This window comes from Formica exsecta, unplaced genomic scaffold, assembly GCF_003651465.1.
Source record: "Formica exsecta isolate Colony F162 unplaced genomic scaffold, ASM365146v1 scaffold233, whole genome shotgun sequence".
NCBI classification, from domain to species: domain Eukaryota; kingdom Metazoa; phylum Arthropoda; class Insecta; order Hymenoptera; family Formicidae; genus Formica; species Formica exsecta.
In genome coordinates this window covers 259,975-274,497 of record NW_021849616.1, presented here as the reverse complement: position 1 = coordinate 274,497, position 14,523 = coordinate 259,975, and the positions used below count along the sequence as shown (strand labels likewise).

The following is a 14,523-nucleotide window of genomic DNA, read 5'->3' as shown; positions in this document are numbered from 1 at the left end:
ATGTACGAGCTCGTAACTAACGTATAAAATCATGTATTATTTTTATTATTACAAAAAGATTACATCAAATATATTCCAGATTTGAAAGAAGTAATCTTTCAATAATAACTATGTAAACAATGTCTCTTAAACTGTGACATATATTACGGAAATGCATATGTCTACAATATCATTGTGTAAAATCTCTTTCTCTCAAAATACGCCAAAGGAGCTCTACTTGAAATCGCTTTCGAGATCGGAGATGCAATCTTCGCAAAAATTAAGAGACTGTAATGGCGTGAATTGTCTCTTCTTCGTAGCAAAGTATGCGAATAATAGAAGTTTTCTCCGAAATATACACTGCATATCGCATCCGTTGGGATGAACTTCGAACGTGAGAATATTGGCGCGAGAGAGAGAGAAGGAAATGTGAGAGGTCAGCAGTATATTCAGACCTTTACCGCACCGTACGGACATTCTTCTCGTAGCGATCATTTTTTTTTTTTTTCTCCATCCCGGCAACTCCATCTCGGAGAGAGAGGAAGAGAGTTGGCGCCGAGCGCGAAGCCCCGTTAAAGCCTTCGCTTTAAAGCTTTGCAACTTGAGCAGAAAGTTCGCGTTCGAACTATCGGTAAAACCTCGCCACAGTATAAGCCCGACCTTTCTAATATTATTATTGTCCTAGGCGCGGCTTGCACCTTACGGTGTCCTCGTTTTACCTTTATTCTGCCTCCTTTTTCGTTTTACTTTGCACTTACTTTTCGATAGCGGGGACACGTAGCGGCCGGAAAAAAGTCGCCTCGTCGAAATCGCCTTGCGACAGCACTTGCATTATTTAGCGTATCTTTCTCCGTAATTGCACTCAAATCTTGATACAAGTTCAGGATCAAAATAATTAATGTTGGTTCGTGATAACTTCCACACAGTTCCACTCAGTTAAATATTACATAACTGCCAATCTATTTTCATTATTGTATATTTCCGTTTACTCTTGTTATTATTCTTGTGTCCATTAATGAGATATAATATTTCTTTTCTTTGATATCATTATTTCAAGGCATGTCATTTCAAGATCTGAGTATATTATATTTATCGATTAGTACAGCATTTCGTTGAACAAATAATATGTTTTTTTAAGAAAAAAATTTTCGAAAGTAATGTTGTGGATAAAGAAAAATATCTCGGCCTAAAACGACTCCTCTTAAATCATTTAACATTAATGCTTCTTGAATCAAGATTTTATCTGCCTGCCGCTTTAATTGTATAAGTACATCTTGTAATTAAAAAATAAAAAAATGTGTAATAATAATATGACATAATAATAATAATATTAATAATAATAATAATAACTACGTAATAAGATATAAATAAAAAATAATTAATTTATACAAAAATATTCTATGCAAAATGTGTTTGTTTATTCAATAACCTGTTATATCCAGTAATTATTCTGCATAATTTTATAATACTACATTAATTTTACAATGATATTTTAAAAGTATTTTGGCACAGACAAACAAAAAGAAAGAGAAAGGCAGAAACAATTACAACTCACATAAACAATATATATTATGTTTTTTAATTGTGAGTTATTTTTGAAAAATATTATAAGAGAGAGAGAGAGAGAGAAAGAGAGAGAGAGAAAGAGAGACTCTCTCTCTAAAAGAAGTATCATATTTGAAAACATTAAAAAAGCAACAAGAATTTCTCTCATTTCTATTTTATTTGATTGATATTTCATATTGTTGGCTCAATTGACGTTTAATTGTTTATTTCGTTTAATTAAATTTTATGTGTGAAACATTCACTTAATTGTCACTTAATAATTACAATTTTTTGAATTATATCAAATACTTGTCATGCTAATATGTATCATTAATTCTATTATAAGTTTAACAAATTTTTTTATTAAATAAATATATATATATATATATTAAAAGTAATGTAAATTTATATATAAAATATTTGCATTTTTTCGATATAGTTAATTTGTTTTATTCAACTACTTGTTTTGTCAATATCAGATAAAAGTATTTTTCTCAACATAGGTCAATTTAAATAGCCAATATAACATGTGACAGCTTGATTGTCAATTATATTTTATTAAATTAATACATACTTTATTAAATGAGTAAATTTTAATAAATTTCTAAATTAAATTCGCATATTAATTTACGCATTGTATTATTTTTAACAGCACATCGCAAGCAAGCATTACTTTACATATTAAAAAATAAGCAACTAAAAAATTTTATTACTTTTTATTTTATTTAACAGTTTTAAGTATATGAGAGTTTGTAGCTTGTATTTATCTTAAAATGCTTTCTAAAACAATTCTACAATATCAATTAATCAAGATACTGCATAAGTTGGATTCGCTATTTCAATCGAAAGATCTATACCGGTATTATATCTGCCAGCGAATGTTATTTCCTTCAGCAGTAAAAGCGCAACGGCAGCATCTTCTATGCATCGGTATAGACACGAAATGAAATCCTATTGTAGTGGGTATTATTGAACGTGCGAAGAAGCGACGAGCAAAGCGGTGACAGCGAAGCAATTGCGTTATTAATACGCCAAGAACAAGCGAATGTGAAGTTATATATTGAAATAGTATTCATTTCTCTCTTGGGAGAGTTAATATTGAAACAACGCAAAATTAAAATAATGGAAATAAATTTTATGCCAAAAATTAAAAAAAGACTTACGAACAATTATTGTCGAGAAACATCGCTTGTTCAGCAACATGAAAGTTTCAATAAACACAGTGTATATGAATGCATTAAAATTATTTTCATCCATTCATAGATATAATTAAATGTCATTGTCATTCACTACCGATTCAATTCAGCGTATATATTATATAAATACTTTAAATATAAAATTAATCAGTGCACACACACACACACACACACACTCATATCAAAACGCACTTATAATATAGGCGCGTTATTAAATTTTAACGGAGAATCGAGAGATCTGACTTTTCACTATCATTCAAATACATTTTATTAACAATGCGACGATTATGTACATATCGTGTAGGTCGGGCATGTGTTGGTCGCATTGTTAATAAAATGTATTTGAATGATAGTGAAAAGTCAGATCTCTCGATTCTCCGTTAAAATTTAATAACGCGCCTATATTATAAGTGCGTTTTGTATGAGTGTGTGTGTGTGTGCACTGATTGATTTTTATTTAGAGTACTTATATATAATATATACGTTGAATTGAATCGGTAGTGAATGACAATGACATTTAATTATATCCATGAATGGATGAAAATAATGTGTGTGACTATGGAAATAAAAATGAAATAATTATAACCAAATTACTTCAGGCTTGAGTTATCATGCAAAGTAAAAAGAAAAAAAGATTTAAAAATAATAATTTTAATATAATCATTGCATTTTTGAAGTCTATAACATATTCTGTAATTGTGTGAGACAATATTGAAAATAATAAAAGAATAAGATAGTAAAATAGAAAAAAGGGAGAAAAAAAATAGAGTTCAAGCAAGTTCAAACAATCGCATTGTCTATTATATTGATTGACATCGGTCAGTAAATCGATTCTGTACAACCGTGATTGACATCGCGATCGAAAAAAATTTTCGGATTATTTACAGTTCATTGACGGTTCGCGGCTGCCATAAATTCTCGATTATATTCTTCAGGCTCACAATGAGAACTCGCGATTCCGTGAAATCAACCGCTATCCCCGAAAAACGATTCGCATGAGCATTCTCAGTCGTTGGCCTGCGGTTGTGCTGCGGGCCGAGATGTTTAATGCAAGCTCATCGATTTACCAAAACCTCGACATTTCTCTCGCTCGTACGGGGCATCCGAGGGATAACCCCCAAGATCGCGGCGAAGATTCTATGAGCTATAGGGCAGCTCGTAAATGCAGGGCGGGTGTGACCCCCATGCGAAAACCGGAAACGGTTCTCTCTCTGCACCGCTGAAATCACCGCATCGGCGTAACTATCGGAGTTACACGATGATCGTAGATCTGAGGATAAGCTGATAGAACGAAGCTGCAATCGCATGAATTCCCGCGTGGGAAACTACATTGAATATTCATTGACTAATCGATTGGAGGGAGAACACGTTTCAGAGCATATTAAACTTTACACGTAAATTTGTGTGAAATATATTTTCACATGAAATAGATTCACATCCTTATGATCAAGGATAAGACATTTTCAAAGTTATACATAACGGGGTAAAGATAACATTTTACAATAATCTCTTTGCAACTGAATATTCTTTGAACTTTATCACATTTGTAATATTTTATTACGTTTGTAATAGGATGTCCTATTTTACATAACATGCAAAAAGAACAGAAATTTACTTTGTTTCCAATAACATCCCTTATTATTTTTTTTTTTGTCGTATCTCGAATCACAGAAATTTTCAAACTTAAAAAATTGTTTGTACAAAAATTTATACAGACTAAATATGATAAAGCAATAAAATCTCAAAAGAGATGTTCAAATCGAGAAGGCGTTACGCCGTTGGATGAAAACATCTTATATGTACAAGCAAAGCCATTTCTCGCACTAGATCCAACATGATACATTGAGTGGGGAACGACACTCGTGCTTCTTGATTAGCCGCATAATTTTTTTTCTCTCCCCACCGATAGCATCGGCCGCCTCGAGGAGACGGCTTCCCGTTCGAATGAGAAATGTTCTCGGACCGCGTTTTACCAAACGATTCCGCGGGAGCTCTTCCTGATACCTCGATCCCGCGTTTCCCATATTCGAGGCTCGTTCATCGTGAAGCGCGGCTCATGAATTCTTGCGAATGCCGGTTCTTATCGCCGGGACACGTCGTTGCGCATGAAAGGCCCGCCTTTCGGAAGAAGAATGATCGTCGTTTGCGCAAAGACCGTGTGAATTGCGCCATTACATTTTGCGGAGCTTCTTCATATTAACTTCTTCCCTGCGATGCGGCATCCCTAGCGCTCGTTTCTCACTGTAGATACATCGCAAATAAGATTCGCGAAATCCAGCGGCGCTATTGAGGAATATTACGCGATGCACTTACTATTAATATTGATAAGGACTCTTTGAATTATAATGCCTTTTGTGATAAAAAAGTATTCTTATCAATTTCGCTTTTTTTTTTCATTTTTTTTTAGTTATTCATCTATCCACCATAAAAATCGAGATTAATATGAGAAATTATATTTCCTATGCATAGCAGCTTTCTAGAGTCATAAAAAAGAAAGAGAGAAGATGAGAGATAACTGTAGTAAATATTTACAAGAAACATTCCAGTTTCTCTATTGCTGGTCAAAGGAATAAACTATCAACATCTGCGCCGACGCGCACGTGATCAAAATATATCGTCTAGTATTCGATGTATTCAAGATACGTTCGCAGTTACTAGGTTAATGTGAAATATATTTTATACGTGAAGTCTAACATAGCTATTCTTCGTCATCGGCTTTGAATAAAAAATCATTTATTAAGAAATTGGAAATATATCGCGTGTGCAGACAATAAAGAAGAAACAATTTTTTATATATTTGTTAATATTATTTCTATATGCAAGATATTCTCTCTCTTTCTCTCTCTCTCTCTCTCTCTCCCAATATTTATTTATAAGTAGATTGTACAATGATATTTACAAGAGTGCGTATCTAAATGAAAGCTTTAAATAATGTTTTTAGGTCTTTTAAAAATATTAAATTCTTACTTTATTTTATTTCAACATGACTTTTCAAATAGAAAAGATTGAACAAAGTATAAGTCACGTTTGTTGCTTTCGTTCACTTCTTTCATCATTATAGACGAAATATAAAGAGAATTACAGTCAAAGATTTTTAGAATAAAAAACAAAAGAGAGAGATCCGAACAAAATGGAACGTTGACCAAGAAAACGACTTAAGAAACGCAACAGAGCTTGACGAACTTCCTATGACATCATTACACCTTAAGAAGGGTGAAACTTGGATGGATCTTCTTGCCTTTCGAGGCGAGAAACTTCACACTTCCATGTCGGCGCTCTCTTATTGTCTTTCAGTCACGAGCGACATGCTTCTGTCCACTGGACCTAATTCTCGTTCTTCAGACATTTCAGCTGTTTCGAAAAAGCACTGAGAGTAAAATGATATTTTCTTTCTCAACAGAATGATGCAATATAAGAAAAATTTTGATAAATTCACATCTTAGGGTACTGTCTTCAGCCTATATATATTCATTTCTTTGCATCATTATCATAAAATTGTCATTAAAGATTTATTTATTTTTTCTTCACCATTATATAATATCTGTCTTTCATTTTTTCCCTTAATTTTCTTTTATGAGTATTAAACAAATTGTTTTAAATTTTATATAGAATTTAGTTATATTTTAAATGCTAATCATGTTAAAATATAATTACTATATCAATAACAATAGAATTGACAAGATTGAGAATTAAACAAAACTATACAGGACTATACAGGATTGAAAAATAAAATGTTGTAAAATGCTGAAATTTTAATAGAAGTTTAAAAAAATAATAATCAATATATTTTTTTATTTTATACAACTAAGTGGATTTATCGTTTGAAAGCTTATAGCATTTAAAGGTACAAACAACCACAGAAAACGTTACTTGCTACGCCACTTTTTGTCAGTCAGTTTTTTTCTGCGCGCTTTAAAGCGAGTCGCACATAAATGTATTTCGTGAAACTAAAAAAATTCTTTGTTCTGTATTTCGCGAAGCGTTTCTTCGCCCTCACTACAGAAGACACGAGCGAGCGTATCGAGCGCCCAAAGCACGCGGTGTATCCATGTAACTCCAACCGTTCTCTGTTTTTTCACGACACGATGGAAGAAAAAAGAAAAAAAGGGAGCTGGCGCATAAACTACTTCTCCTATTTTACGACGGACGCAGGCTACCCTCAAACCAACGCTCCTTCTCTTCCAGCCGCAGCAACGACGACGACAATTTACCGTCATCTGATTCCGCCGTCGCGGTGCGATGATTACGTAAGACTGAGTTTCCTTATTTACGAGCCGGAAAAATTCCGCGGCTCTCTGTATAGAAGCACAGCTTACAGCTGTGATTTCTTATTTATCTTCGGCGTACGCATCTCCGACGTTCTTCTCGTACTTTCCGATAACCGCTCGTTTACCTCCCGCAGTGATTTCTTTTTTGTCGAATACGCCCAGCGTGTATCTTTTTCCGGTACTCGAAACGGAGTATCTCAACTGTCGAGATCATCGAATCGCAAAAGCGTCTCGTGCTAGGGACGATTCTTGCCTTGAAGAGAAAGATCCGGCGAAAGATACTGCTTTTCGAGATATGAAAGGAAATAGATTTCTCGTCAAGGGGGACAAAACCGTGAATAAAGCGTGACATACTTCAAAAATTGATATTTCACGGATCTAATTCACGTATTAATAGAATAGTATTTTTGAGATATATAACGAAAAATGTTAAAAAATAAATAATTAAACTAAATTAATCATAAGTATCTACTTTCAAGCGTAATACAACTCGAAATTGATTTATTAATCAATTATAAAAATATAAATGCTCTGTGTCTTACATAAGTAAGCATTTGATATATTTCTTCTAAATATTTGTATACGTATCTAAAAGAAATCGCAGACAAATTAAAATCATTTTCTTCACATCTTTTCGTAAACTGCAAAGATCGCTCCTTTACACCGCGTATAAAGGAAAATCGCATGATTCTCAAAGGGTTAGGGTGCTTGAACGAGCATCGAGGGATCCCTATTTCAACGCCAATCGGGTTTTCAACCAAGCAAGCGAACGACGTTAGCCACGAATTCCCCTTTTTAGCGCTGTTTCGAGAGGAGGAAGATGCGCTCGTAAAAAGGGCGAGAGCGCCAGAGGCGCGATGGGAGCACAGAGGAAGGGCCTTGGAAGAAGATGGTATTTTCTAAAGACGCTTACTCTTCACACACACAGACAAGGCAAATGCGAAACCGCGGGCAAGAAAAAGCGAGGGGGAGAGACTTGTACCGGCGCTTATATTTACTCATTTTCTTTCGGGTGTTTCTCAAAGGGTACGTCGCCTTAGTCGTCGCCGGGCGTAAAAATGCTCAGCTATTTCGCCTCGCCCAAAGGCTTAACCTCGCGTGCGGTAATCTGCGCCTCGTAGATCCACAAGAGCATCTCTCTCGAAACGAAAGAGAACGATGGAGATGCATTGGAATTTCGAGGATCGACGCTTGGTCTTCTAGAGGAAACTCGGTTAACGAGATTTTCGCATTCTAAGAAAAGAGTATTCACGCGGTGCGAGAAATCTGTAAAGCAAAATGTACCCGTTGGCGATTTTGATTATTTCGTCTCTGCTGGACGATCGAACGTTTCATTCATCTCTCGTCAATTTCATCATTTTTGTGTTGCAAAGATTTCTACAAATTACTCGCATATTCTTCATTAAAAATATTATTCTTAATAATGTCTCAAATATAACTTATTACTTATATTATTCGCGTAATATGTTTATTTTATAAAATTTTTTAACATTCAACCAAATTTTTGACAAGAAGCGACTAAACCGCATTTTTGACCAAAACGTCAAAAGTATCGCGCGTTCTGACGCGAGACACGTCGCACAAATACACATTTGCGACAAAACGCCACAAAGTAAAATCGGGCCAGGATACTAATACATACATAGTTTCGTGCGCAATTGAAACACGAGCGTGCCGCTACGAATTGTATACCAAAGCATATCTAGTTTAATTTAACCTGATTTCTCCGAGTCGCATAGTTGATGTCTGCCGTAAACGAAGCGAACAGCGAATAGTTTCCACGATGCTGGTTATTGTCAAATTGCCTACAGTCCTTTCCTTTCCGTTTCTCCGCGAAATATCACAATGGTATACGCACCGCATCATCGTCGGGCAAAACCAAGACTCGTCGTTTAGCTATGCCATATGTTACAGAGAAGACAGAAGATTTGAAATAAAATCTCAACCGCTAAGAGCTTAAGATGCGCACGCACGCACGTCACAATCAATCATGGAATATCACTAAAGGGCTTTTGCCCTTCCTGCATATATATGCGATTTGTATATCCGCAAGTGGTCCGTCCGATATAAGGATGATGTTGCCCACTCGTAAACTATACCCTCGTTTCTCGCGACTGATAATTTTTTTTTTTTTTTTTACGACGATCGTAAACTATACTGTAAGCCGAGGCTTGGTATCACAACGACGGTCTTTTGCGTCAACATTTCATAAACATTGTTAATTAAATGAGTTTATTTATTGATTGAGATACACTTTTTTTTAACTTTGATTGCAGCGCAAGTTTTTTTCTCCTTGTGTTATGTGCAGCTATCTGTTTAATTGAATGATATAGAATGCTGCGCTGACATTTATTGCAGATGATAACTGCGTTAAATTCTTTGACGTCACTACTGGAAGATACTAACATTTGCATAATTCTTCGTGAGAGAATGTTGAAACTGTATAATGAAATTTTGCAGAGATTTCTCGTAAACACGATGACAACATGAAGAAAATTATTTTATAATGATATTTATTAGGCAACGCTAACAAGAACGTGCAAGAATGCACATGAAAATCATTCGTTGCGTTTAAGTGAAGATACGCAAGCGTGCCTTGGCATTCGTCAAGTAGCGACGATAATTTGCAGACTAGTATGTATTTAGCTGTGCAAAACAAAACTACGCGAAATCTTTTTATATAATGAAGTGACAGCTGATTCGTGGTAAATGAAACGTATGCCACTATTACACGCTCACGTAGTACATATAAAAGTTGTGAGCAACAAAGATAAGCATCTTCTCCTTGGCTTTATATAAAGATAAAGTTACAACAAACAAGAATGAAACAGAATTCCGTATAGATTTAGATAAATATGTGGATACCGGCATCAAGCACTGTTACTTTGTTTCTGCTTCTAAATTACCATTTTTCATATTAAAAATGAATTCCTAATCGCCATTGTATCATATAGCACAAAATAATTAGTATTATCTGTATATATAAAGCTATAATATAAAAAGAAATATATATCTTTTTTTATTTTTAACTCTAAATATTACTATAAGAAAAGCAAGTTTCATTTTCTCTCTCTAATTATATATCATATATATATTTAAAAAGATATCAGATTTAGCATGTATTTAAATAGCCCTTTTTATTATTAATAGCAACTATCTTTGCCTATAAAAAATATTTACATTTTATATTTATACAAATATAACGCATTTTTTACTATACAACAATTCAATTTATAAAATTCCCATTTTAGTGAGAGAACATATTTTATAAAGTTATTAAAGCTATCAATTTTCTAAGTTGTAAGCGTTCTTGAAATATTGTTCGTGTCAGCTTGTCGTAAACTTTTTTATGCAGTCATTATCATCGTAATATATACTTAGACTCTTAACATTTGTTACATTAATCCTAGACTTATAAAAGCAAAAAAAAAAAACGCAAACAGAAAAACAGCGACGTAATTGATTTTTTATATTAATGTCATTTTTAGAATATAATTATACTCTGAAATGTACTATCGAAAAATTCGTGCGTCTCTTCTCTCATTAAATATTTATGCTTGATGCTTTAAACCATTTTGCATCTCGCAGCATTATGTATTAAAGCATTTTTTAAAATATAAAAGAAGTGTAATTTAATTGGTTATATAATAATAAATATATTAATATATTTAAATCGTTTTACATCAATTCGCTTTAATCAAAAAAATTACTGATTCAAGAATAACTTCGATCTTTCGAATGTGGTTCGAGATATCGCGGCTATTTTCCACGCGCGAAGAAAGTGCTGAAACGTAAGCGTAAGGGCTTTATATGCTGCGGCACGTTTCGACGACTTCGCTAAACAACAATAATTATTATTCCAAACACGCAGTCGCTTAGACCCTCCATAATCGTCCCCTCGTCGAAAATCCGTGGGCGAGAAGTTGCGCGACGCGGTACAGATTAAAGCGTTAAGCTGCGCTACGGTAGTCAGAGGCGGATATCAGGAGGCGACGAAATAACAACGCGATGGGATTTTCATCCCCGTCCGCACGTGTCAAACGCCCCTTAATTACCTGGTCTGGCAAAGTTTGCGTCATCGGGAGGACTCGATGGCCGAATTCATAAGCGATATGCAAAGGATGTTCACCGACAACATCGCATCGGCACCGAAATCTGTCGTTAGATAAACGCCCGACAACGTCGTATAGTTTAAAGGACGTTTTCGTCCATACGCCCTTATTATCCCAAAAGACCTGGCTCGTCCATGCTTCCTCCCTTCCTCCTTCCATCCTCCTCTCTCTCTACCAAGTACACTCGAATGTTATCTCTTTGCTCGGTTTAACGCGCTATCGAGCCTCCCAACCTTTAAACGAAATATGCAAATTACATTCAACGAGTAAAAGCTTTCTTGCAAGCTTAACGCACAATTTAAATTCCAGCTTTGCGGAGAATCGCATAGAGCGCGTTCCTAAGATTTTCGGCGCAAGTATATCGCTTTGTTGAACTTCCAGTTGACTGTAATCATAAGTATTTACTCTTTTCTTTGACAAATTTTCATTAAAATCTTTTATACTCGAATATTGTATTAAATTTTGAGGGAAATATTGTTTTAACTACTTTTTATCGCGACTTTATTATTACATTATTGTTATATTTAATATAATATTTAATTTACTTTTATGTAACACAAATTGAAAGTTACATTGATATTTATCAAAGTAATAAGCAATAATATAAAATTAATTAAATAGTAATTAATAGAATAATAAGCCATTGATATAAAAATATATACTTATCAAAAAATATATAGATAATTATTAAAATATGTTTGAGCTGTGAACCGTGTTATATTCTCTATAAAATGTGATATATATATATATATATATATATATATAATCAAATACCCTCTACTTCTAGAACAATTCCCTCCGAATTGTTCCATTTCACTTCTTTCCCAAAATATATATATATATATATATAATTATTATCGCTATTAAAAACATGCTAATTAACATCTGTGTCGACAGTATATCGTAATTATACCTGAAATTACATACAACAATGAACATCATTTTATTATATAATTAAAGTTGAAAATTATTTAATTTAAATCGAGTTAATCGTTTGTATGAAGATATAAGTCGAGTCAAGGTAATGTTATCATAAGTTATCAATTGTTATCATAAGTAAAGTTTCGCTTTTATTGCATGCTTGCCAATTATCTCTTTATCTGCTGTAGAAAATATAGATAAACTTTTCTTATGTATGTGACATAAAGAATTTATGCTCTATATGATAAAATGACAATTTACTTCTTTGTTCATTTATCTTGTGAATTGAGTGCGTGAAGGCTGATTAATTAAACAAAATATAACTACGTAAGTCAATTTCAAACACATATGAAGTTTTAAGTAATGTAGATAATCAAAACATCATGTGGTCGTGATAAAAATAACTCGTGAAAATCCAAAGCTTAGAGGATATTCTTGTCTGTTCAATTATACAGTTCAAACGAGGAAGACGGTCGAAGATCTCGGCTAACCAAGAACAGCGAATGAAACTCTAATTTTCAGCTCGAGTTAACTGATAGAAACGAGAGCTCATATAAGATCAATGTAGAAGGATTTCTCGTATCATGGCATACAACAATAAGCTTCTTGTGTGGATAATAGTGGATAATAGATCAAGTCATGTTTTGTATGTGTTTAATTACGTGCAATTCATCAATTAATCGTTGGAGTTATTGAAAAATAGATCATCTCTAAGAAAAATTTCTCAAGTCATAAATTGTACATAGAAAAAAATTGATGAAAGCTACAAATTGTTGCATATTTGCAGGCATCGATTGTTCATCGCCGTGCATAAGAACTCATACAAACACATTCGAATGCATTATCATCTCTCACGAAGGAAATGTCATAGAAAACATACGTACGTCCATTCGTTGTCGCGCAGCAACAATATCGACGTTTTGGAAATGTCCTCAGTGTACATTTCTTGTGCCAAGATGAGATAAATTTATTCTCGTTTCTATTTATCTTTTCACAACTACGCAGTTTGATTCCTCTGCGAGAGATCTGCGTGTAATATGACGATGTCATTCTGACATCGGAATTAAATCGCGCGCAAATATTGTCTCTGCAATATGCGATTCATTAAACGCGAATTAAGGTCACGTACGATTATTCATCACGCAACGTAGGAACATTCTCTTTTTGGGTAATGTATACTATTTTTTATTTTTTTTTCCGATACTTTTGTAATTGTTTCTAAATGAAAGCGACGCAAAGCGCATTCGGCAATGGGGTATTTCGCGCTTCTCTTCAGACCGAATTGATTACGCTTCATTTTGCCTCGTCCTTACAGAGTATTAAATATTATCAAATTCAAAACCACTCGCCTCATTCAGGTAAATTAATTAGAAACTTAATAACCGTTTGCAGTTTTCATGAAACGGCAGCGTAAGAACAAATTGCTTGTGAATATTGATTCTGTGGTAAAAGGCGCAATATGACGAAGCAATATGAAAGACGCAATATAAAAGGTTTGATTTTGAATATTGCGAATAAAGACGCGAATAAAGTGCGTGTAAAAACCAAGCACGTAAATTAAAAGGTTCTATATTATAAACATTTCTAATTTAAAAGAATAAATTTGAGATATATGAAACTTATTTAAAATTTAAAATATATAAACACGCATTTTGATAAATGTAATTATATTATTATAATACATAAATTAATTAATATATAAATAAATTGCAATAAAAGATAACATTTATCCATTAACGTTATTTATCTCTATTTTTCATGAATCACTGATTGCTCTTCAAGGACTCTTTTTAAATAATAAATCGCGGTTGATATTCCGCTCGGCGTGCTTGCCGCAGTCTCACACGTTCCTAAATTTATAACAAAGGGCATTTTAATCCGCCACAGGAAATCCATACACAACGCGAGTATGTTCTCCCGACTACAAAATAAAACAATAACGATGGTATCCTTTACAACGAAACGAATCTACGAGTGCGAATTTACATCGCGAGAGTATTCAACCCGCGCGCGAGTGCACGGCTAGAAGTGTAAAGGGGTTTCATCCCTCTTCAAGCCGCGTTGCCGCTTTGCTCTTTTGGTGTGTGCAACGCTTTCACAATTGTTTTCGTAAATGAAAGCTCGAGAAAGTGCAACCGTATCAGTCGTTGTCGTAGGTAGGGCGAACGGAAAGACGCAGGGATGGTCGGACACGATGAGGTAGAGGAGGGTTAAAAGGACTTAGTTACACTGCATTTCATTGTTACCGTGTAGCCCGGTATCACCGACGCTTTCTATCCGCTTCCTAAAACTTTATGCTTTTTATCGCAAAAGTTTGGAACTTACCCTCGGCACGAGAGCTTTTTAACTACGCTACCTTGCGCGAACCGATGAATCGCGGCCGCTAATGGTGCAAAATTGTAACTAGTAATGCGTAATGATGGAATTTGAACACTTGTGTGAGATTCTCGAAGTTATCGCAAGAAGATTTGTCACTACACAGAATTTTTGTAGATTGCTTTT

At 34.2% G+C, this 14,523-nt stretch overlaps 1 protein-coding gene across 1 annotated transcript in view; it reads right to left on the bottom strand.

The window, feature by feature from the left end:
• LOC115235730 (basement membrane-specific heparan sulfate proteoglycan core protein-like) overlaps positions 1 to 9,904 on the bottom strand; it is a 127,253-nt gene extending 117,349 nt beyond the window's left edge. Inside the window, exons 1-2 of the mRNA XM_029807677.1 lie at positions 9,895 to 9,904; positions 8,706 to 8,774 (exon numbers count right to left, since the gene is read on the bottom strand). Of these exons, the coding sequence (XP_029663537.1) occupies positions 8,706 to 8,774; positions 9,895 to 9,904 (79 nt within the window). The remainder of the gene's footprint in view (positions 1 to 8,705; positions 8,775 to 9,894) is intronic.
• Between the last annotated feature and the right edge of the window lie 4,619 nt (positions 9,905 to 14,523).